Here is a 22,907-nt window from a genome sequence, read left to right on the forward strand (position 1 = left end):
ATCGATGGTACCCATTGGCCTGTGGCCTCTGCCCAGTCTCTGCTTTCCTTTTGGTTGGAAGGCACCCAGCCCCTGGGCTGGGCTGACCCCTGGCCCTGAGCTGTATCAGCTGCTGCCCAGCCCAGCACTGGTTGCCTCTGGAGCCTTTCTTTTGTCCAGTCCCTGGTGGTCAGAAGGGCAGGTCCTGCACGGCGATGTATCTAGCAGGCTAATAGGGGGATCCAGTGGTGACTTGTGACTTCTGGGAAAAGTGGGAAGAGGGGGTAGATCTGGGCCCACGGTACAGAACAGGCATCGGATGTTAAGCGGGGGCCGAGAGACATTCAGGCTGGGGTGGAGGGGCCGGAGCATCTGAAAGTTGAAGGCTGAGGGAGGAGGCTGGGATCCTTGGCCTCAGAGCCCCTTAGTGCCACACACATTCATCCTCCAGTTCTAAGGCTGTGACACTGACAGTAAGAAATGTAGAGCAGAAGCATGGTACAGATACAAATGTTTATTCTACATAAAAATTTCACAAAATGGGCAGCTGGTTGTACCAAGACCTTTGGTGAAGGTGGGGAAGAGTCGCGGTTCAAGAAGGCAACACGGACAGTGGTCACAGTCACTGGGCAGGAGCAAAGCCGAGGGAAGGTGGGGCACAGACCTGGCCCCGTCCCCTACTGCATGCGCTCGCAGGCACACTCATTGCCTGTCAACGAGGAAGAGGAGGGGTCTTGGGTGGGGGCGCGTTTCAGACTTGAGAAGTCCCGAGATGGTGGGAGGAGGGAGGCGCCCCTCCCTGGCTGGCTGCTGAATACTGCATCCAAGACACCTGACACCCACGTGGCATATCAACGGGGGACAGCGAGGGCAGGACGCAATTGCAGGCCTGAAGTGACATTGACTTCTTGGAGCACAAGAGAGCAGGGACCACTGTCCCAAACATGCAACACACAATGGCTTGAGGACCCAACTAAGGCCTGCTGGGGAGAGTGGCCTGGGCTGAAGGCTTCACCAGCGCAGAAGCCTGGCTAGGCTGCTCTTCCCTAGCTCCAAGGGTGGCTGGAGACCAGGCACCAGCCAGCCTCTTCCAGAATGTTACCTGGGGTCAGGCATAGCCCAAAGGGATTGCTCCTGGGGCTGCAGGAATGTGGGAAGGGAGGCTGAGGTAGCCGAAGACCGCTGGACTCTGCCCCAAGGTAGGGGAAAAAGCCTGGTCTTGACATGGCCAGGAACTACCTGGCCATGGCACCCTGAGCCTCCCTGGCAGTGATCAGCTGTTAGAAGCTTAGAGCTGCGCTGTCTCTCAGGGCCACCCCTCCCCTAACCTGAAAAGCAGCACCATGTGGCCAGCTGGTCCCCACCCCTCAGGGCTGGGCTTATGGGGACAGCTGGAGAGGACAGAGGACAGGGCAGATGGGCTGGTGAGCAGGAGGTAAGGTTGGGGTCCAGAGAGCCTTGATCCCAGCAGAGGGCAGACCCCAGGCTAGAATGGAATTACTGAAGGCAGGGGAAGAGGGGAATGGCTAACTACCCCAGGCAGCCCTGCCTAGAAAGGGGAGGTGGCCTGGGCCAGGGCCTGAGTCTGTCCCTTGCTGGCCCATCCCTACCCGGTGGGCTGTTTCCCAGCCTGGCTCCCCTCTGCCTCTTCTGTACAGACGCACACTGTCACAAAGATCATGCACATGACGGCTCAGGGCAGGGTGGGAACGGGGGGCCCTGTGGCAGAGAAGGGAACAGTCTAAGGTGGGGAGGAGGGGGCTCTGAGCCAGAAGGTGGCAGCAGCCAGGGGACCTCCTTGGGGTGGACCATCCAGGGTGGAGTGGTTTCTATCCGAAGATGCCCCCAAAGGTGGAGGCGATGACAATGCCCAGGACCACACAGCAGATGATGATCATGATCTTCTTCTGCACAAGGAGGCAAAGAGAGGCCTCAGAGGGGGTTGGGGGGAAGCCAGGAGGGAGGCTGAGCCTCTGCACAGAGCTTTGAGGGGTGTGGAGCCACTGGGGAGGGGGCTGTGATGAGGGTTGAGGACTGGAGTCTTAGGGATTGAATGAGGGAGGAAGTGATGGCCTGGAAACGTGTCTGGGTGGGGTTTTAACAGCACTGAAGGCCTGGGAGAGTTGGGTGAAGGCAGAATGGGGAGGGATTTGTGAGGGTCCAGGGGGCTCTGGGTTGGCAGGGATGTGGGTTCAAGCTGAGTTGGGGCTACTGACCCGGCGAGCCTTGCTCTGGTATTTGACGGCCTTCTTGGTGTCAGACACGGCCCTCTCGACGTAGTCCACTGAATGTTCCACGTTGTATTCAATCCTGTCAATCATCTCCCCCTGCAGGGCCGGGGGCACCTGAGCTCCAGAGGGCCCCCCTCAGGGCTGGGACGGGGCTCGGGGCAGGATTTCGGGAAAGCATCCTGAGGTTAGAGAAGAGGGGGTGTGAGGAGGATGGGGTATAGCTTCTCACCTGTGCCCTTCAAGCCAGACACCCCAGCAGCTCCCCAAAATGCAGCCATCCTGGGGTGGGAACAGCATGCAGTCTCAGCCAAGGGGGCGGGGACCATGCAGAGGATGCTCAGCTGGAGCCCTGACCTAGGTGTCCGGTGTCGGACAGAGGACAGTGCGAGGCAGAGGCAGGCAGGGCAGGAGTGGCTGGGCTGGAGTCTGGCCCCAGTGATGACGGTGAGCCCCCCACTCCATCCTCCCCAGGCATGAAGGTTCCATCCAGCTCCCACAGACTTTGGTCTTCAACCTTTGAGACCCCTGCCCCCGCCCAGTCCCACAGTCCTCGTGGGTCCTACGACCTGGTCCCACGCAGCCCCCAGAAGCCACTTGACCGTGACGCTGCCCAGGACTCCCAGCAGCAGAGTGTTGATAGCTGACCACCCTCTCCAAGCCCACTGCTCACACTGGCATCTGTATTACTGTGTTCTCTCGCCTCGATGGAAGCAGCAGCCTCATCACAGCCTCCCCGCGTCCAAATTCTTGTCATGCCACTCCCACACTTAAGACCTTCCAATCCAGAAGAGACTCCAGACACCAGCACCACCTATCGAGACCCCCATCTCCCACTGTGCTCCAGCCGCCCACACCTCCTCTCCTTTCTTCCAGTAAGTCAGGCTCTTGCTGGTCCCAGGACCGTGATGCTGCTGGTCCGTCTGCCTGGGCCAGCTCTTCACTTTTCCTGGGTAGTCTTTGGAGCTCAAATGCCACCTCCTCATAGAGGCCTTCCTGACCACCCCATCCAAAGTGGCCACTGTAGTGACTGTGTTATTCCAAGTGTGGCCGTGGACTAGTAGCACTGACGTCACCCTGCAGGTTGTAAGATATGCAAATTCACAAGCCCCCACCCCGACCTACGAATCTCTGGGTATGGGGACTAGAAGAGGGGAACTTACGAGTCCTGCAACTGGCTCTTAGGCACTTTCAAGTTTGAGAACCACTGCTCTGTCACACTGCCTCCTCCTAACATCTGAGCACCTGGCACAATTGGAGAATATTCCAAACATCATTTCCTGATGCTGCCCTTTTGCCCAACAGACATTAGTTAGCTCTAGGAAGCAGGGCCTCAGCTGCCCTGGTTACAGCTATACCTCCAGCTCCTAGAAAAGTGCCAGTCCACACGACACACAGCTGGTGAACAAGACAGGACAAGGCTGGGTGAAGGTGGGTGGGGCCATGCGGGGCCTAGGGTCCTGGAGGGCCAAGCAGAGCCATGCAGAGAGAATCCTTCAGGTGGACAGGACCCTGGAGGCAGTTTCAGCAGTGCATGGTTAGTTACCTGAAGACTCGGTCCCTCCCGGGCAGGGCAGCATGGCAGGCAGAAAGGGGAGGGGTTAGTGCAGCCCTGGGTGCTGCTGGGGGCTGAGTGGAGGGCAGCGGGGCCCTGGGCACTCACCTGGCTCTCTACAAGCATGGCCATGTCCATGAACATGTCGTGCAGCTCCCGGATGCTGTTCTCCAGCTTGATGATCTCACTGTGGCGCGTCTCAATCTCGCTCAGGGCCTGCTTCGAGATGCTGGAGTCCATGATGATCTAGGGGGTGGGAGTGGTGGGCTGGGACCCAGAGACCTGCTGAAGGGGGCAGGGGTGGGGCCCAGAACCAGGACAGCAAGAGGCCAAGGGTGGAGGCAGCTGGGATGGGCAGTAGCCTGAGCAGAATGCTCTAGAGGAATGGTGGCCTGAGCAGAATGCTCTAGAGGAATGCTGTAGAGGCAGAGCCTGAGGCTCCTTCCTTAGCTGCAGCCTTCCCCTCACTTTCTGATCAGCTCTTATCAGCTTTACCAAACTTCTCTGAGACCCAATTTCCTACCTGTAACACGGGGCTGATAACACTCCCCACTGTGCTTATGCAGAGTAACTGTGGAGTGGCAGTTATCACCAGTGCCTTAGGAGCCCAAGATGACTGCCCTGAGGACCCAGTCCTTGAAAGACCTTTCTGCCCCTCCCCTCTCTCCTCCTGAAACCACGTCCCCAAGCCGCCTCCCCCACCTGCATGCCACCTCCTTCAGGAAGCCCCCTTGCCCGGCAGAGTATGGAGCTTCAGTTGAATGTATAGACAGCCAAGGGCACCGTGTCCTCCAGGAGGGGTAAAAGGTCCTGAGGATGGTGGAAGGAGCCCCTTGCTGGTGGCAAATGAGCAGGAGTAGCAAGGAAGCAGGAGATGGGTCTTAATTCCACCTTTGCCACTAACATGTGACCTCTCCCTGGTCCCTTCTCCTCTCTGGGTCTCGGCCTTCTCTTTAAAACCTGCCTCAGCCAGGAGGGTGCAGTTCAGGAATAGAGTACCTGCTTAGCATGCACAAGGTCCTGGGTTCAATCCCCAGTACCTCCATTAAAAATGAATTTATCAATCAATAAACCTAATTACCTCCCCCCAAATAAATAAATAAGACAATAAAACATTAGAAAAAAAATTTTTAAATAAATAAAACCTGCCTTACAGGTGTCTGTGTCCAAATACTGCCCAGATCCAACCTTTTGCACACACACCAGGGTCCCCGGTGGGAGCTGTCATGGAGGGAGGGCTCCACACTCACCCCAGAGGCAAAGATGGCTGGGTTCCCACTCTCCAGCATGTCTTCCAGCTCCTCACTGGTTGTCGTCCGGCCGGCTGCGAGCAGGGGTCACACTGAGCGAGGCCCTCCAATGGGTGGTCGGCAGAGGCCCGGTCCCGCCCCTCACCATTGGCCCCGCCCCTCACCCCAGCCCCACCCCCTCGGCTTACTGATCTCCAGCTGCCTCTGGATACGGCCCTTGCAGCGCTCTCGGTAGTCAGACTGCGTGGCGTTGTACTCGGACATCACCTCCACAAACTTCCGGGACAGCGTGGAGTGCTGGGGCCCGAGATGGGGGTGCAGGTGTGAGGCCCAGCCCACCACGTGCCCGGCTACCTGCCCCAGAGCCCCGCCCACACCTGTGTCTTTCGGATCCTCAGGTCGGCGGATGATCGGTTCAGGCCTTCCTCCTGCTCAATGCTCTGCTCGATGCCTGAGGGGAAGAGTCAGCTGCTAACTACCTGTCTCCGTGCACTGCTGCCCCACCACTCACCCAGGACCTGGTTCAGGACCTCCCCTGCGGGCCTGTGTTGTCTGTTGAGTGGGGTCACACAGGAAGCAGCAGAGGAAGAGGGAGCGCCAGGCACCGATGGAGGAGCCAGCGAGGGAGGTGTGTGCACATACGCACACCTGCACCCACCACGCTGTGTATGTGTGTGTGTGTGTGTGTGTGTGTGAACACCTACTAGGCCTGGTGGCTCAGGTCCACTCTGTCTCTGTCCTGCTCAGAGGCTGTGCACCTAACAAGGGGCTGTGCCCAGGAAGGGCAGGGCCAGGTGGCCACGACCACGGGGCATGCGACCCCTAGACCTGTGCATTCCAGGGCAGGCATGACTGTGTTTGCACAGTGCATGGGGGCTCACACATGGGACCAGGCAGTGCTGGCCACTCCTTTAACCCTCTATAGCTGAAGTGGGAGACAGTGCCCAGAGTGGAACACTCCCTGGACAAAGCCTCAGGCATCTGTCCTGAGGTCCAGTCCAGAGCCGGCACACCCAGGCCTTGCCAGGTAGCTGCTGAGTGAGTGGCACATGATGGCACCTCACAAAGGAAAGCGAGACCCAGTGTACCCCTCAGTCAGTGAAACCCTATGGGCTGTGTGGGGGAGGCGGGCCTGGGGTGCCCCCCAACCCCCGACAAGGCCTGGAGCCCAGACTCACTCTTCAACTTGGAGCGAACTTTGTTTGCTGTCTTCTTTATGTCGGACATGAGTTCCTCCAGCTCCTCCTTTGTCTCTGGGGAGGTAGAAGGGGTTGGGGGTACACCCTGGGTCTCCCTTCTTCCCTTGACTAAGGCTCTGCCTGCCCCGCTGCAATCCTGGGCTGGGGCTACACCAGCTGCAGCCTCACCCCGTCTTGTGCTGCCTTCCAAGGAGCCTCCCTTCCTCCTTCGCTTGCTCCCCCCACCCCCTGCAGATAACAGATGGGTCTAAATTTAAGGCAGAAATAATTGTGGAGCAGCTGGCGATGCTGGAGCTGGCACTGGGGGACATTTACTTGCCTAAGTCCAAGGCGGGGGTGTGGGCTCACCTAGCACTACCTGGTGGCTCAGGAAGGTAAGCATCCAGCCCATGGGCGGACGGGGCCAGGGGCAAAAGAGGCAGAAGCCAGCTCCCCCATCAAGCACCCTGGGCAGGGCAGACCTTGTTCTACTCACAAAGCCCCCTCCCCAGGTGCTGAGCTCAGTGAAGGCCAACTGCTGAGTGTCCAGCAGGTGGATGGGGACTAGAGACACCTGGCCTGGGTAAGAGCTTCAAAGAGGTGGGCCCCTGGGGTGCAGTCGGCTCTGGAGGTCATAGGCAGCTGAGCCCATGAGAGGGTGAAGTTGGGGGAGGGCGGTGGTATAGTTTCTGGCCCTTGTTCCAACTGGAGCTATCTCTATAGCTGGCAGAGGCATTGGGGGTGCCCAGCTTGCCCCACTCCCTGCAAGGGGTGGCTGGCAAAGTGGGACAAGGTGGTCACTTCCCTCTGGGGTGCTGGGTGGAGCCCAGCCTCAGGTAGCCCCCCAGGACTCCACCCCCTGGAAAAACCAGGACTGAGCTCCTGGCTGCAGCCCTTCTTGTCTACCCTTTGCTTGTTTCTGGGCCTAGAGCTTCTCCCACAGGGGACTCGGAGGGGCATTTACAGTGTCTAACAGGCGGGGACCACATCCCAAGTGAAACAAGAGTTTGGTGGAACAGGGGGCTTCCAGGAGCGGGGGAGGCTCATTTGCAGGAACAAAGGAAAACTCGGTTACCAGCTGCTCTGATGTCTCAGCCTCTTTTGCTCAGGCCCAAAATAGCCCAGCCCGGATGGCAGCCCCCAGAGGAGGCAGAGCAAGCCTTGGCCCAGGAAAGCCCCCCACTCACTGCCAAGTTCCTTTGTGATGCCTTGTCAACTCTGCTCGGCCTCTGCCCTAGAAACCTTAATGGGGAGCCCCTTCTCCTTGGGGATGCCTGTTACTTAGCCCACATCAACGACCATCAGCTGAGGCCTGAGTGCTCAGCTCACAGGTGGCGATTCCAATCTGGTCACTAGTGATGTATGATGAAGGTGGCACAAGGGAGCCGAGGCTGGGGGACCTGGGCAGCTCTGTCGCTCCCCTCCTGCCCCACCTTCCAGCAGGTGACAGGCCAGCTCCCAGCTCTTTACAGTCCTGCCCCACAGTCAGCCCCCTTCTAAGCCTCACCAGGAGTGACCTGCCAGGGACACAGGCTGACCCAGATACACATGGGCACACAGACAAACCATGCCAGACAAACCTCTAGGAAGAGGGGCAAAGGGTGGTGGCATGGTGACTACACTGGGCCTGCGCCCTACTCTGGGTGGGCCCTCTCTCCTTCCCACCTCTTCCTGGGACAGTCTCTCCAGCTCCCAGCTGACCCATTTTGCCTTCCATGGGCCTATCACTGGGCTTGGTTGGTGTGGCACTGGCCTCAGGTTCAAGCACACTTTGGGGCCGTGGAGAGATTTATTCTGGGCACTTGTGGATGCCAGTGGGCAGGGGGCTGAGAGGCCATAGATAGGGAGGCAGTGCTGAAGCTGAGAATGAAATCAAGCCCTGGGTGCCTGGGTGGTGGGCTGTGGGCCTCCAGCCCTATCCCATGAACACGTGGGCGGCAGCCAGGCCTCCCCCATGCTTTGACACCTTCCAAAGGAGCTGGAGAAGGGAGAGAAGAGGAGAGCACACGGCGAGAATGGGCAGGCAGTGCACACACCCAATCTATTGAGTCCAGGCGGCTGGCCTGGGCCTCGTCCCATCAGTGCCTCCCTGGGGTTGAGGGTGAGCCCCCCTATAGGGGAGGGGATCACGGGCCTGCACACTGTCAGCCTGGCCTGTGTGAGCGTAGTAATCAACACCTCCACAGGCACTGTGACAGCCAGGTCAGAGGCACCCGTCTGGGGACAGAGTGAAACACAGACATACACAGGCTCCCTGTGCAGAGGGGTAGAGGTGACTTCCTGGAGCCCTGAGAATGCCCGGCTCTGGGGTACCAGTGGCCAAGTGCCAGGGCTGCCAGCTTTTTCCGGAAACTCTGCCTGCATGGCCGGCTTGCCCTCCCACAGCGCTGATGCCTCAAAGCTGCCATCTGCTCCCCTGGGAGGTGAGGGAAGGGAGGGGCTGGGCTGAGAGGCCTCCTATTGATCAGAGGCAGCTCCCTCCTTCCTCCCCTCCCTTCCAGAATCCCAGGGATGCAGCCAGACCTATTGCCAGCTGACCAGGGGAGGGTGGGGCTGGCTGCCTGACCTGACCCCTCCCACCAGGCATCCAGCGGGTAATACTAGGCACTGACCACCCCACCACCGGCGGGGTGAGGCCTGGGTCAGCTGTGTTTCCTGAGGCTTCCCGTGGAGCCCTTCCCAATCCGGCTAGGCCCAGGTGCCCCTCCCCGCAGCAGTGCCTTCCCAGAGGCCAGTGGGGCCCCTCACACCTACACACTCACTCTCGTCAGGATTGGGGGAGGCCAGGATGGCGCTGTGCTTCCGCTTCACCTCCTCCACGTTCTCTGAGATCTTGTCAATGAAGCCACGGATCTCCTCCACCTGTGGACCAAGGCCAGGTGGTCAGCAGGTGAAAATCCTGCAGGGATGGGGCTTCTCGGGCCCAGGGCTTGCCCAGAGTAGGGCTGGAGGTCAGGGCTGAAGACCAGGCTGGGCCAGGCTTCAGGGGATAGGTGTGAGGTGGGGGGTGGAGGGGGTGGGCATTGCTCCAAGGATCCTTCTAGACTGGCGTGGGGGTGGGGAGGAGTGGGCAGTCCCAAACTTTGCTCCCCTCTGAGCCTCTGTCTATTTACCCTCAAAATGGGCTTATTAATTGGTACCTCTGAGCTGCTGAGGCAGGCGCAGGTGTGTAAGAGCCCTGGGCTTGGCTCAGAGGTGACACGTGGCCACCCCAGGTCTGCTGGTGTTTGGGGAGAGGCAGGTGTGCTGTTCCCACCTGTTCAAAGAACTCATCCATGAAGCGGTCTCGGTCCACGGTGACAGTGACATCATCATCATCATCGCTGTCCTTAGCCTACACAGAGATGTGCACTCATGAGTGGACCTGTGGTGGGACCACTGGATCCCACTGCAGCTAGGACCCCACACTGCCCGGCATCCAGCAGGCTCATGGGCTGTAGCTCCAGGGCCCGACCATCCCTCTCCGTTCCCTTGGCAGCTCCCAGCCACAGTGAGACCCGGAGGATCGCTGGGGACCTGGCATGATTATGGAGAGAGGCCTTGACTGTCAAGTTGGTTATAGGGCCAAGTGTCCACTTCCATGTCAGGGGCTCCTTCCCCTGCTCAGCTGCCTCCCATCCCCCACAAGACTGGGGTCCTCCCAGCATACCCCTCACCCTAGGGTGCTGCTGGGGAGGCCCTGCCACGGGCTAGGCATGCAAACCTCAGGAATTGGTTCCCCAGACACTGGCCCCAACTCATAGACCTTGCCTGAGACAGGCTGCCTGGAGTTCCCAAGCTCCCTTTCTGAGGAGGGCCATGTAGGGGGAGGCCTGGGGTCTGTCCCAGACCTGCGCACCACCAGCACCTCCCTGCCAGAAGGTAGGATGGCTCAGACATGGGTCATCCCCACAGCACCCAGGCAGGCCTGAGAGCAACTGCTTGTGGGGGTCCTGGGATCTGCCGGCCTTGCTCCCTCAGACCACTTGGGGACCTCTCTCTCCTTGTCAGTCTTGACACTGACCTTGATTCTCTTTCCTTCCAGGCTCAGAGTTGGGTCTGGCAGGCGTAAGAGGCCAGTCATGTTGCCACTTGGCTCAGGGCCTGCCTTAGGCCTCAGAGACAGGTGTAGGCCCGCCCTGGGGCCCCAGGAGCAGCCATACAAAAGCTAGTCCACCATGGGGTGGGGGTAATTACACCTCTGACTTCCCAGCATGTCGGCCATGCTCATTACTATCTGCCCCACACCTGGAGTCGGCCAGGGTTGGCCAACTCAGCTGGCAAGACCAAGGTCCCTCTCCCCAGTCAAGGCCAGGATACTTGAGGCAGGATGGTCACCCCTCTGAGGTTCTCTGGCTACGTCATTACTCCTCACTTCTCAGTGCCCCACAGGGAGGAGCCACTGGTCCTCAACTCGATGCTCTCTCACAGGGATGGAGGTGGCGGAGGTTGAGGGGATGGGGAGGCTGAAGCACCAGGCAGGCTGGCCCCCAGCCCTGGGTTCTGGGCCCAGCACAGACACCAAAGGGCTGAGGGACTTCCCTTCTGGGTCTGTTGGCTCCTCTCTGAAATGGGGACAGTGATGCCTTGCTCGGGGTGGGGGGGTTGCTGAGAACCCAGCATGTTCTGTAAAGGGCTGTGGCTCTGGGGCTCTCAGGGTCCCACTACCCCACCAAAGTGGGACCAAGAGAGGGGGATGGTGGGGAGCTTTCTGGAGGCGGCCCCTCTCATCAAGAGATCACACCTCCTCCCCCAGCAGCTAAAATAAATCCTCGCTCCCACAAGTGCCTGTGGCAGCCGCCAGGTGGTCCCCCCCCCCAACCAAGCCCACCCAGAGCCACAGAGAATCTAGGAGCCATTTCTACACTTTCAGACCAGGCCAGGCCCAGGAGCCGAGCCAGAGAAGCATTCCCTGGGGGAAGTGAGGCAAGGTGCAGCCAGGTGGAGCCCAGGTCCCACTCCCCGACAGCCTGACAGGTTCGGAAGTGGCTCTCCCTACAACACCTCCTCACCCCAGCATTCAGCACCCTGGCTTCTCTGTTCTGGTGAAGGATCGGGGTGGATGGGAAGGGGCAGGAGAATCTTCCAGCTTCCTTCCCAGAAAGAGTAATGGCCAGCTAGAGCCAAAGACAAAGTCACCAGAGACGAGAGTCACTGCCAGAGACCCCAGGGCTCCTGCCTGCCTCGGGGCCTCAGCCTGCCTATCTGGGAAACGGACTTATCTTCTCCAAGTGTCCAGCTAGCTCTGACCTGCTGCCTGTGCAGCATCCCCAGAGGACTGATGGCTGGACTCAGGTAGTTTCTGCAAAAGAATGGTGGCAGGAGAGATGCCATACCCTCCTCCATGCTCTCTGTCTAGGAGGGTAGAGGTGGGGGAAAAGGAGACTTGGCGTCAGGGTCAGACTGGGGCACCTAGGCTGGGGTTCACCTGGGAGGTGGCATTCGTATTGGTCCCAAGGCCAACTGTAGGGTTTAGAGCCTGACCTCACAGCCTTGGGCAAGCCAGCCGTGGCTGCAAGCAAAACCTGGAGGGGATGCTCTAAGGGGACCCTTCCTTTCCAAGTCCTACTACTTCTTCCTCCTCAGGACTTTTCACCCTCATCCCTCCTCTTCATCTAACTGCCCCAGCCTGAAATCGCCTCCCATTACAGCCCACCTTTAACCATCTCTCTGCCCCTACAAGCTACCCACTATCCTCCTTGCTGTCCCCTCTGTCTGCAGGGCTGATTCCATGAAACTGACATTCCCCTCATCCTTAGATGCCACCTCCTTTGGAAGCCTTCCTCTGTTCCCCTGGGTTGGTATCTCACTCCTCTTGTTCCCCATACCCTATTCACATCCCTACTTAGGAGCCACAGCCACAGACTCTCAAGTCATAAGGCCACACTGGCCACAGCTTCTAGCCTCAGCTTTCACACCTCCCATGATGGAGAGCTCACTAGCTTTCCCAGCAACTCTGCCTATCTGGGGCAGTCCCAATTGTTAGGGAGTCCTTCCCTTTCCAGTGGTTTTGCCCCAAGCCATAAAGAACCTGTTGATGCCCTCTCGCTGGGCTGGCCCTGCCGGAGATCTGAAGGTAGCATCCACATCCTCCCTGGGTTTTTATTCTCAAGTTGACCACTCCCTCCCCTTCAGATCCTTCCCAGGGGCCCTAAAGTGCAGCCCCCGCACCAGACTTGTCCTACGTGGCCTCTTTCCCCAGCAGTACAGGATGCTGCTGACTGTGGTCTGAGCAGTGCCAAAAAACTGATCTATCACCTCCCTCTTTCTATATAGTCTACTTCTGTTAATGCAGCCAGAAATCACAGAAATGATCATATAGCACTTCTTGCCAAAGAAAGGCCCAAGCCTCCCTTTCCCCATGCTGTCCACTTAGCTGGATTTTGGGCTCAAGTGAAGGATCCTTTTCCTGTTTCATTTCTTCATTTGTTCTTATCCTTGTTCTAGTTTGTGAAAGTCTGATGCCCCATGCAACCTCATTTACATCTAGGCCAGAGCCCTGAATGATTAGGGCCCCAGTGCTTGGGAATCCAGCAACCCTCTCTAAGTGGCAACCACAGCTCTGGAAAAGAGGGCTAGATGAGAGATGGTGACTTGGGAGGCTTCAGCATGGAGGTGGCCGCTAGAGTCATGGGACAGTTGCAAGCTCAAAGGCTCAAACGTCTTCTGGACAAACCCACCCATACAACGGGCACCCTGCCTGCCCCCTGGCCAAAACTAAGTTCCATCTCTCCCTCCTGAGCCCCCTCCTCTGAACCCCCCCGCTCAGAACCCCCATTCTCAAGAGTCTGCCCAGGGGGCAGCCATACTCCTCCTTCTCCTTTCACATCCAACCAACATCCAATTTGTCCTGTTTTTAATTCATCCTTTAGTTGCTCTCAACCCTGGTCCAGCACCAGAGTCCCTTGGGGGATTAAAAAAACAAAAACATAAACAAAACACAGCTTTCAGAACAAATGAGAATCTATGGCGGTGGGGTTGGTGAGGTTAAGTTTTTTCAAGGACCCCCAGGATTGAGAATCATTGGTCTGGTCTCCCTCCTCCCTGGCCACTGGCTGTCTCGGCTATGGCCTCATCACCTCCAGCCTGAGATATCAGGGAAGAGAATCTAGCGGGGCGGGAGTGAGTGTTGCCCCCACCACAGAGACCTGCTGAAACAGGGGAGAAAAGATCCCACTAACCCTGTCGGGTGTGCAGCCCTGGTGGTCTCTCCAAGCAGAGGCTCCAAGATTCCAGGATACCTGCCTGGAAACCAGAGTGATTGCTCCCAGAGGAAGCCTCCAGGCCTGTCCCCAGGGGATGGCAGCAGGCCAGCCGGCAGGGTTGATTCATTCCTGCTGGAGCAGGAGTTGCTGTTGTCTGCCTTGAAGGCTATTTTTTCTCCCCTTCTTCTTTTCAATGACTAATCAAAGCCAATACACTAGAGCAGAGAGGCCCAGAGCTGAGTCAGGGATGTATGAGAGGCCAAGCTGGGTCTCCAGGAAGAGAGGGCTCTCCAGTCTGCTCCTTCCCTCTTTCCTGCTCCTGCACACTTCCCCCTCCAACAGATCCCTGCGCTCAGCCCGCCCATCCACCCCTTAGCAGGGCCCCAGAGCAGCTCAGGGAAGCAGCTTCAGGGCGTGGGAAGAGGCTGGGGCCCTGCCTCCCTCCAGGCACTGTCTGACCTTGGATAAATTCCTGGCCCTTTTTGGATCTCAGTTTTCTACTTTGTAAAATTGGAGGTTGGACTAAATAGTCCCTGAATGCCATCTGTACCTCAGATGATCATGTGCCCAAATACACTGTTTCCTTTGGGAAATCCCAAGGAGGTGATGGGAAGGAAGGAGGGGGTCCCTAACCTGGGTCTATTCTTACATCCCCATTTCTTCTGCTCTTCAGGGCGAAGCTGGCTGGCACCACTGTACAGATGAAAAGAGCATGGAGAGGGTATGGCATAAACCTGCCTGCTGTTGCCCCAGGCCTGCCAATCTCTTCCCAGCAGCGAGTGAGAAGACTGGAACTGGTCGGCAGAGCGGGGCACTGGACAGCCCCACCCAGGCCTGCCCTGGGGCGCTGGGCCCTGCTGTAGAACAGGTGTCAGGCCCACCCGCCATTCTCTCTCGGTTGGGCATCCCAATCCCTCTGCCTTTACTCACACTGGTCCCTCCTTTTGGACCACTCCCCCTCCTCCCATTCAAACCCACTCCTCCTCCTGGGCCACCCCAAGTCCTCTTCTTCCAGGAAGGCTCATTCCTGGGTCTGGCTGCCCCACTCTCCCTCCTCTCTCTGCCCTCTGCCACAGGCCCCATGTGTCCCACATGGCCCAGCATGTAGATAAACTCCGTTCTGGGCTCATGGAGGGGTGGGTGAGCTCTGAGAAAACCAGAGAGGCCTCTGAATTGAAGGAAGGAGGCAGATGCAGGCCAGGCAGGGCTGCCTGTCCCCGTCCCCAAAGTCTCCCCAGTTGTATGACTCTGGTCACAGAAGTCTTTACCCCTCTTAGGCCTCCAGGTGCCTTTCCGATCTCTGAGAGCTTTCAAGAGCATTGAGGGCTCCACACTGGCCCCCCAATGACCCCTTCATTCTCCCTCTGCACAAAAGGATCCGTCCCATGAGAGACCAGGGCTGGAGAAGGATGGAGAGCTGGGTTCGGCCTGCAGTGCTGAGGAAACGCGCCAGCTCCTTCCCCAAGTGTGACTTTTATAAATAAGCTCTCTTCGCCTTCCTTCCAAATGTGGTGGCGTTAGTTGGGTGGGAAAGGAGGAGGAGGCGGGAGGAAGGAGAGAGGGAGGGAGGGAAGAAGCGTTGGGAGTGGTGCAAGTCCCTGTCCCAAGCACCACCCTCAGTCCAGCCCAGCTAGAACTGGCCTCAGTTCCTGGGGATTCTGGCTCCTGGGGTTTAAGGTCTCCTCCAAATTTGGAGACAGAGTCAGGAGACCTGTGACCACCCCTCTTGCCCTGAGAAGCTGGGTTCTAGGTTCTCCTACCTCCACTTCATAGATGGGAATCTATGCAGCCCAGAGGGAGACTCGTGGGAATGGCAGCCCGCAAGACTAACCGTTCCACCCCACCCGATGAGGGATCCTGTCAGCCGACCCTCAAGGCTGCTAGAAACCTGCGATGGGCAGGGCCACTCAGCAATGAGTACAGTAGCCTGCACGGGTGCCGGATGCCTGGCGTCAGGGATGGGTGTCTGGAGAGGAAGCCTCAGTTTATTTTCAGAGAAGCCAGGCCTCACCCTCCAAGGACTGCTCTGGCTACTGTGTGCGTGTGTGCGCATGTGTGTGTGTGTCAGTGTTAGGCGGGGGATCACGGAGACACACACCAGAGCAAAAGACCTGGATTCAAACTCCCTACAGCCCAAGCTCTCTTAGGCCCTACATCTCAGCCAGGTCTGACTCTTTTGAGGACTAGGCAAAGCCCCTTTCTACCATCGTATTTGGTCTACAAGGCCAGCCACCTCTCTCTCGTGCCTGTTTCCTCTTCAGCAGAGGGGATGAAGTTGATGAACCAAAGGCCCTGTCAGATATAAAGGACCATATTCCCCCGACCACCTGGTTCCCACATACACACTCATCTGATCCACCAAGCACCCAAACACCAGCAAATACACCACACAGCCATTCATCGCCAAGATAACAACACTCTTTCTGACTCAACCAAGCACAGGAAACTTGAGGGCAACCGCAAGGGCTGGCGGGGGAAGCATTTAGACACCATATACAACATGAGGGACCGTCTTCTTCCTTTGAAACCTTGTGGGATTTATCCGGGGGGGCTGGGCACTCAGCCAGGAATAAAACAGGTCTGACGGGAGAGCAAGGGCTGGCAGCCAGAGCAAGGGGGAGATGGAGACAAGAGAGCACAGGTCCCAGCCCCACACTGCCCAGGAGACAAGACTGGTATAACTGGGGAGACCCAGGCACAAATGCAGGGAGCCTATGAACAGAGAAGACAAGCCATGAGATCAAAAGCCCAAAGGACACTTGAAACTTTCCATATAAGGGGACCTAGGTCTCTGGCTCCAAGCTGGGCAGCAAGGGGAGGGTTCTGGGGAAACACTGAGCTAGGGCCCCCCTCCCCAGAGATCAGGAGGCGGGGCCTGCCAGCAGGGTGGTCAGCCAGGGGATCAGAGGAGGCTCAACCTGAGTCTAGAGTCCTGATGCCCCTCGCCCACAGGCAGACTTCACTTTCTTCACTGCCCCCCACAGCCCTCCAGGATTGTCACCCCTAAGAGCAGAGGTGTCAACATCCTGGTAAATGGCAGAGGCCAGGGGACGGGGGCCTTTTTGATGAGGAGCAGGCGGCAGGGGTCTTTGTCATGACTGGGAGAGGGTGGGCTCTGACTCAAAACCTTTGCGCATCCTTCTTCTCCCCCATCTCAAACCCCGCCCCACAAGCCACACCCCAGGGGCTTCGGAAACATAGGTGGAAAAATAGGTTCAGGTCCGAATCAGGCTAGGGAACCCCGGAACGGCTTGGAAACGCCGGCCCGGGCTGCCCGGAAGCCAGGAAGGTGGACTGGGATCAGGTCTGACCCCTCTTGGACCAGGGCGGGCAGCAGATGCCCATCGCCACTATCAGCTGGGGAGCCACAGGTGATGGGAGCCACAGGTGACAGGAGGTGATGGGGACAGCACAGCGCCCGCTGGAGAAGCCGGCCCCACCCGACCGCCCGGTTTCCGCAGCGCGCCCCGCAGCGGGGCTCTGGGCAGGGGACCGCCCCTGGCCCCTTCCCTCGGGTCCCGCCGTCTGTCTGTACTAGAGAGGGAACAGGACGGTCAGTGAGAAGGCACAGTGGGGGGAATGAGACTGGACCCACTTCGCGGGGCGGGAGAGACGCCAGGTTTCTGTCCCGCCACCGATATCCAATAATACTCCGACCCCCCAAAACAAGGGGACGCCGAAAAGTTTGTCCAGGACCCCAGGCTCCAGCCGCCAGCCCGCGGGCCATCGAAGCCGAGCTCAGGCGAGCCCGTGACCCCGAGTAGGTCCGAGGGGCGGGACCTGGAGGGGGGTCGCGGTTCCCGGCTCGGCACCGCTCCCTCCGACCCTGGCCTGGGACGCAGAGACTGCCGCCCGGGTGGCCCCGGGAGCCGGGCGGGGAGCGGCCGGTAGGCTGGGCACAGGCGGCGAGCGGCGGCGGGCAGAGGCCGGACTCACCGTGCGGAGCTCCTGGGTTCGGTCCTTCATGCTCCCGGGAGTGGCAGCGGCGCCGGCTGCAGCCCTGTGAGCCCCGCATGCGCGGTGGCCGCCCCGCGGCTGCGCAGCGCCAGCTCGGCCCCGCCCCGGCCCCCGGGACCCCGGCCCAGCCCCCAGTCCGGTCCCGCCCCGCCCCGGCAGGTCCCGGCCTAGAGTCCTGAGTCTGGGACTGCCGCTCCCTGCTCCCACCTCAATCAGGTTCTCTGGAAGGGTCTCAGCCCTGGAACCTCGTCCCCTTCTGTTCTCGATGCCGCATGATTCCTGCCTCGGGTCGAGCCCCAGAGCCCCTTCCCTGTTCCAACTCTCCCTTGACTCAGCTCTCAGTATCCTTCCTTCCAGACCCTGGATCTTCACCCAGGGCCCCTCACACCCCCAGGGATTTGCTAGAGGTTAGACCCTCCGTCCTTGATTTTATTGCCTTGGAACCTCCAGCATCCCCCTCCAAAAAACTGCCTCTAGCCATAAAACTCCAGAGTTTCAGCCTCTGAACCTCTACCCTTCGTGCCTTCCCCCGACATCTCATCCAGACCTAGGGTCTGGCCCTCTCTTTGCCCAGGATTTCTCAGTTCACAGTCTGATGCTGGGTGGCCACCCCCCCCTTTTTTTCTCAGTTTCCACTCTCAACAGGATGCAGGAACCCCTCTATCTTTGGAGAAGGAGATCTAAGTTATAGCCCATCTCCTTCCCCTTTCCCTGCATTTCCAACCCTGTGTCCCAGCCCCAGGCCTGAGATTCTATTTCCTATCTAGAAGCTGGGGGCAGCTAAGCCCGGCCCAGCTCCTCTAACACTAATGGAAGACCTTCGCACTTCTGTAGTGAAGTGGTGGGTGGAGGCTAGTCAGTAGCAGATGCTCCTTTTCTGGTTCCTGCCAGCATCTTGTTGAGCAGTAGCCACAAACACCGCCCAGCTGTCCCCTCTGTGCCCTGATCCAGACCCTCTTGACCTCAGCCAAGCACTCCCCCTTCCCTTTCCCAGGGCTGCCCAGTGTGTCCGGGCCTGGCACTGCTCCCAGACTGTGGGTATAGGTTAGCTGGCTAGCAGACAGGCTGGAGATGCTGTTCCAGCCATACCTCCTTCCCTGGAAAGTCTGGCCCAAGACTGGCTAGGATGTAGCCTGGCATGAGAGACAGCCACATCCCTTCCACTTGTCCAGACCTCAACCCTGAGTGTCCCAGACAGCAAGTGTTGGTGGTGCCCCATTTGACAGATGCGAAACCAGGACTCATCTGCTAGAGACTTGCCCAGAGTTACAGGGAACAGGTGACAGGGAAGGTGCTGTCTGACTCCCAGTCCAGAGTACTTTCACATGTGCAGGGTGACTCAGTGGGATGAGTCATGGGTGCAGCCCCAGAGCCCAGTGTCTGGCCTTGTGAGGAGAGGGCAGGAAGGGGAGACACAGCTCCTGCCCTCACAGAGTCCTCGTGTTATGTTCAGCGTCACTTATTGAGTTGTATATTAAATGGTAGCATGAAAAATGAATAAAGAATGAATGTGTGTCCTTCACCTTAAACTCTGCCCTTCTGATTCAGGTCTTACTCTCATTCAAACATTCATTCATTCATCAAACATTACCTAGGAATGCATGTTCTAGGGCCACTGTTCTGCACTTAAAGTGCTCCTGGTGTGGTGGGAGAGACAGATATGATTTTAATGTGGGAGGCATCCACTGGGGTTGGGGTGGGGAGCATCTGGAGACCCTTAGGAGCCTGCTATGGTGCTCAGGTGTGGGGGTGAGCATGGGTGAGAGATGAGGCCAGTGAGGGAGGCCTTGAATGTTAAACTTTATTGTGCAGACAAGGGGGAGGCAATCAAGGGTCCCTTAATCAAAAAGTATTGACTGGTTATCTACTATGTGCTGACTGTTCTAGATGTTGGAGATGTGGCAGAAAACCAGACAGACAAAAGTCCTCGCCCTCCTGGAGTCCACGTTCTAGTAAAGGAAAGAGACGATAGCCAGCCAGACAAACATATGTAACTGATAATATGTCATGGAGAAGAGAAAATCAGGTACAAGGGGTAGAGGGACGGGTTTGAAGCAGGATTCCAGTTTTAAATCATATGGTCAAGGAGGGTCTTGCTGAGAAGGTGGCATTTGAGTAAATATCTATAGGAAGTGAGGGAGTGAGCCATGTAGGTCTCTGGCGGAAGAGCATTCTGGGCAGAGGAAACTTCAAGTGCAATGACCATAAGCAGAGAGGGCACCTAGCGTATCAGAGAGACGGCAAGGAGGTGAGGATGCCTGGAGCATGCTCCGTGGGGATGAGCTCCAAGGAGGTGATGTCAAAGGAGTTGATGGAGGGGCCTTGTAAGTAACTCTGTGTCCCTTGGCTTTGACTCTGATGGGGATGGGAGCCCCTAGAGGGTTTTGAGCAGAGGAGGGACATGATCCATCTTGGACTTTAGCAGGATTGCTTTGATTGCTGGATGGAGGACAGACTGAAGGGGACACAGGAGGAAGCAGGGACATATTTAGGAAGTGATTGTGATCACACAGGTGGCTGGGACAAAGGTGATGGCAGTGATGGTGGTGAGAAGTGGTCATATCCTGGATACATTTTAAAGGTAGAGCCGACTTAGAGAAAGAGATGTCAAGGATGCCTGGAGTCAAGTTTTTTGCCCTGAACACTAGCAAAGATGGTGGTGCCTTTTGCAAAAGTTGAGAAGAGGGGGTGGGGGTATAGCTCAGTGGCAGATCACGTGCTTAGCATGCTCAAGGTCCTGGGTTGAAACCCCAGTCCCTCCACTGAAAAAAAAAAAAAGTGGAGGAAGAACAGGAGGAGGAGAGCAGGTGGACCTCTTAAGTTTGGGTTGCCCATTGGACATCCCACTGGGGAGGGCAAGTAGTCCATTGCCTGTATGAATCTGGAATTCATAGGAGAGGTCCAGGCTGGAAGCTGCCACATAGATGGCTTTAAAAACAAGGAAAGAGCCTCATCTGTAGCAGCATGGACGGTAGCTGGGAGGCTGCTGTGGTGTCCAGGAGAGAGACTGGGACTGTGTGAACAAGAGCAGGACTCATCTGACTGGAGAGGAAGGTTAAGGGCATTCAAGGGATTTAGTTAACATGATTACACTTTATTTCAATTGTGAAAAGAATATGTTTGTTGTAAAACATTAAACTAGAAGCCACAGGCCCTGGACTGACCATGTGCAGATAAGAGCAGAAGTGGCCCCTAGAGGAGGAGCAGATAGGGGTGCAGGGGAGGGATTTGACCAGGGTGGGTAGCATTTAAGGTGTCTGCCCCCACTGACATCCAGGGGAGACATGAAAATGGTCAATGAGGAGTTAATGTAGCACAGGGGCTGGAGACTTGGGAGGCAGGAGGAATCTGGCCTGGGGTGGAGATGGAAGTTGTAGCCCACAGTCCAGGGAGCATGTGCATCTGTGTGTGAGTGTCTATGTGTTTGTGTCCATGTCTATGGAAGAAGAAACAAGAGCTGAAGATGAAACTGACAGGTGAGGGATGGTCAGAGGTGGAGGAGCCAGAACCATGGCAGAAACTAAAATAGAAACTGCTGTACAGGATGCCATGGGTACCCAAGCTGCCAACTTCCTGGGATCAGTGAGCACTTCACAGAGGTGGGCATTTGAATTGGGGTTTAAAGGATGAGCAGGAGGTGGCCAGGTGGAGAATGGGGAAAGAGCATTCTGGGCCAAGGGTGTGAACAAGGACATGGACAGTGAGAGAGAGGGACGTATTCCCTGTGGGAACCAGGCAGTCCCCACAACACCCATCACTCAGACCTCATTCTTTAATGTGGATAATTGATGGAGATTCAGTCCAGACCTATACTCTGTAAAGCCCTGTCCCTACTGTCATCAAATGGGCATCTCTGTACCTCAATAGTGGTATTCTCCCATTCTTCTCACCAATTATTCAGGGCTGTCAGGTTTCCCTGTTTCCTCTGGGAGGGAGGAATCCTGATACCCAAAAGTGGCTTTCCATGTCCTTTGTGATCTGGCCCTGCCTCGCTTCTTAGAAGCCACCTTCCTTCCCACCTTGTGAGCAGTCATAATGCCTGCTTATACCCTCTTCTCAGGCCTGTGCACATGTCTCGAGCCCGCTCCTCTCTGTTTTCTTCTTCCTCCCCATGCACCTGACCAATAAGTTCTAGTCCCTCCCTCCTAGACATCACATCCTCCAAGAATTTGTCCCTGACCACCCAAGAACGAGCTCTGGGCTCCTTCTGTGTGGTCCCGCAAACACCTGTATTTATCTCAATTGTAGCACTTAGTGGATGCAGTCTGTGTTAGTTGTCTGTTCCCTCATTAGATGGGGACACCCAAAGGGAAGGAAAAGGATCATGTTCTTGTTGACTCCCCAAGTCTGGCACAGAATATTTGTGGAATGAGCAATAAAAACTTGCAGCTTGAATGAGCTGGGTTCCTATAAAGGAGCACCGAGGGTCAGGCTGGACGTCTGGGAGCTCCCTAGACCGGGTTTGGAGTTTCCATCCCACAGGCTGGGAGGGTGAGCTGGGGCCCTTGGAGCCCTGATATTGGAAACTGCTGCCACCTACTGGGCAAGGCCGGTGTTGCTGCACCCATGCCATTCTGCTGAGCGCGTGTGTGCCCAGGTTGGGACCGTGGCAGTCACCACCTCCAGAAGCTCTTGGGCTGGTGGGAGAGACACCTTGACAGTGTGAAGGCAGTGATGTGGAAGTACAGGGGCTGTGGGGGTCTGAAGGAGGAAGAGGAAGCAGCTGGTGTAGGATTCAAGGACAGAATTGTCCCTTGGGCAGAGGTGAGGGGGGTGCAGAGCAGGAGGGGGCACCTGACCCAGGCTCCACAGCTGGGGAGTGTGTGTGTGGGTGTGTGGGTGTGTTTGTGTGTGTGTGTGTTATCGATGTCCTCTCGTTATTGTTTTTTCTGCTGCTTTCTGGCAGGCTTACTCCCGGTTTCTCCTTTCCTGGGAAGTCTGGCCCTGGCACATTATTGTATAAAGCACAGGCCGTGACCCTGTTAGGAAGGCTCTCCAGTAGTTCCATTTCACAAATGAGGACGAAGAGGCTCAGAGAGGGAAACATAAACAGGGTATTGAGGTTGGCTGACATGATTTGTGAGCCACCCAGCCCTGCAAATCCAAGCTGTTTTGACCACAGGGCCCAGCCCTGCCCTTCCAGCAGCTCTCCCTCCCCCTTGCAGCCTTCCCAGCCCACCATCAACCTGTAACCATCTTTCAGCTCAATCCTCCAGGATGGGCTCAGCCATCCTGGAGGCAGCAGGAGAGGAGGGAGATACAGGTAGTAGGCAGCTGGGGAAAGAGCCTCACTGCTCACTGTGTGATATCTGAGGTAGGACTTTGTGATGCAATTGACTATATGCCTGAATATATTGCCCTCCTTTTCCCAATGAGGATTTAAAAAAAGAAATCTGGCCCAATATTCTAATTCAAACACTTAGGGATGCAGATGAAATAAGCGACTCTCTAGTTATTATATTTAGTTAAAACATTTAAAATTTAAATCGCATACTTTTAAGAGTAACTTTATTTCAAAACAATTCTTTTCCACTCTCATAGTATGTGAAGGTTTATTCAAACACTTCACTTGCATT

At 57.0% G+C, this 22,907-nt stretch overlaps 1 protein-coding gene across 2 annotated transcripts; it reads right to left on the reverse strand.

Moving 5' to 3' along the window:
* Nucleotides 1-478: 478 nt before the first annotated feature.
* On the reverse strand, nt 479-17,439 carry STX1A (syntaxin 1A). 2 transcript variants are annotated; one of them, XR_012500272.1, is made up of 10 exons: nt 17,311-17,439; nt 9,447-9,524; nt 8,953-9,052; nt 6,191-6,265; nt 5,390-5,463; nt 5,201-5,309; nt 5,013-5,086; nt 3,871-4,008; nt 2,196-2,389; nt 479-1,886 (listed from the first exon to the last, which is right to left on the reverse strand). XR_012500272.1 is itself a non-coding variant. In XM_074345922.1 (10 exons), the coding sequence occupies exons 1-10, from the start codon at nt 17,338-17,340 to the stop codon at nt 1,809-1,811; spliced, it is 867 nt and encodes a 288-aa protein (XP_074202023.1). In that variant the 5' UTR covers nt 17,341-17,439; the 3' UTR covers nt 479-1,808. The 2 variants fall into 2 exon arrangements, 1 of the variants encoding a protein (XP_074202023.1); XM_074345922.1 differs by having other exon boundaries at nt 2,196-2,306.
* Between the last annotated feature and the right edge of the window lie 5,468 nt (nt 17,440-22,907).

Source organism: Camelus bactrianus, chromosome 18 (genome assembly GCF_048773025.1).
Source record: "Camelus bactrianus isolate YW-2024 breed Bactrian camel chromosome 18, ASM4877302v1, whole genome shotgun sequence".
NCBI lineage: Eukaryota > Metazoa > Chordata > Mammalia > Artiodactyla > Camelidae > Camelus > Camelus bactrianus.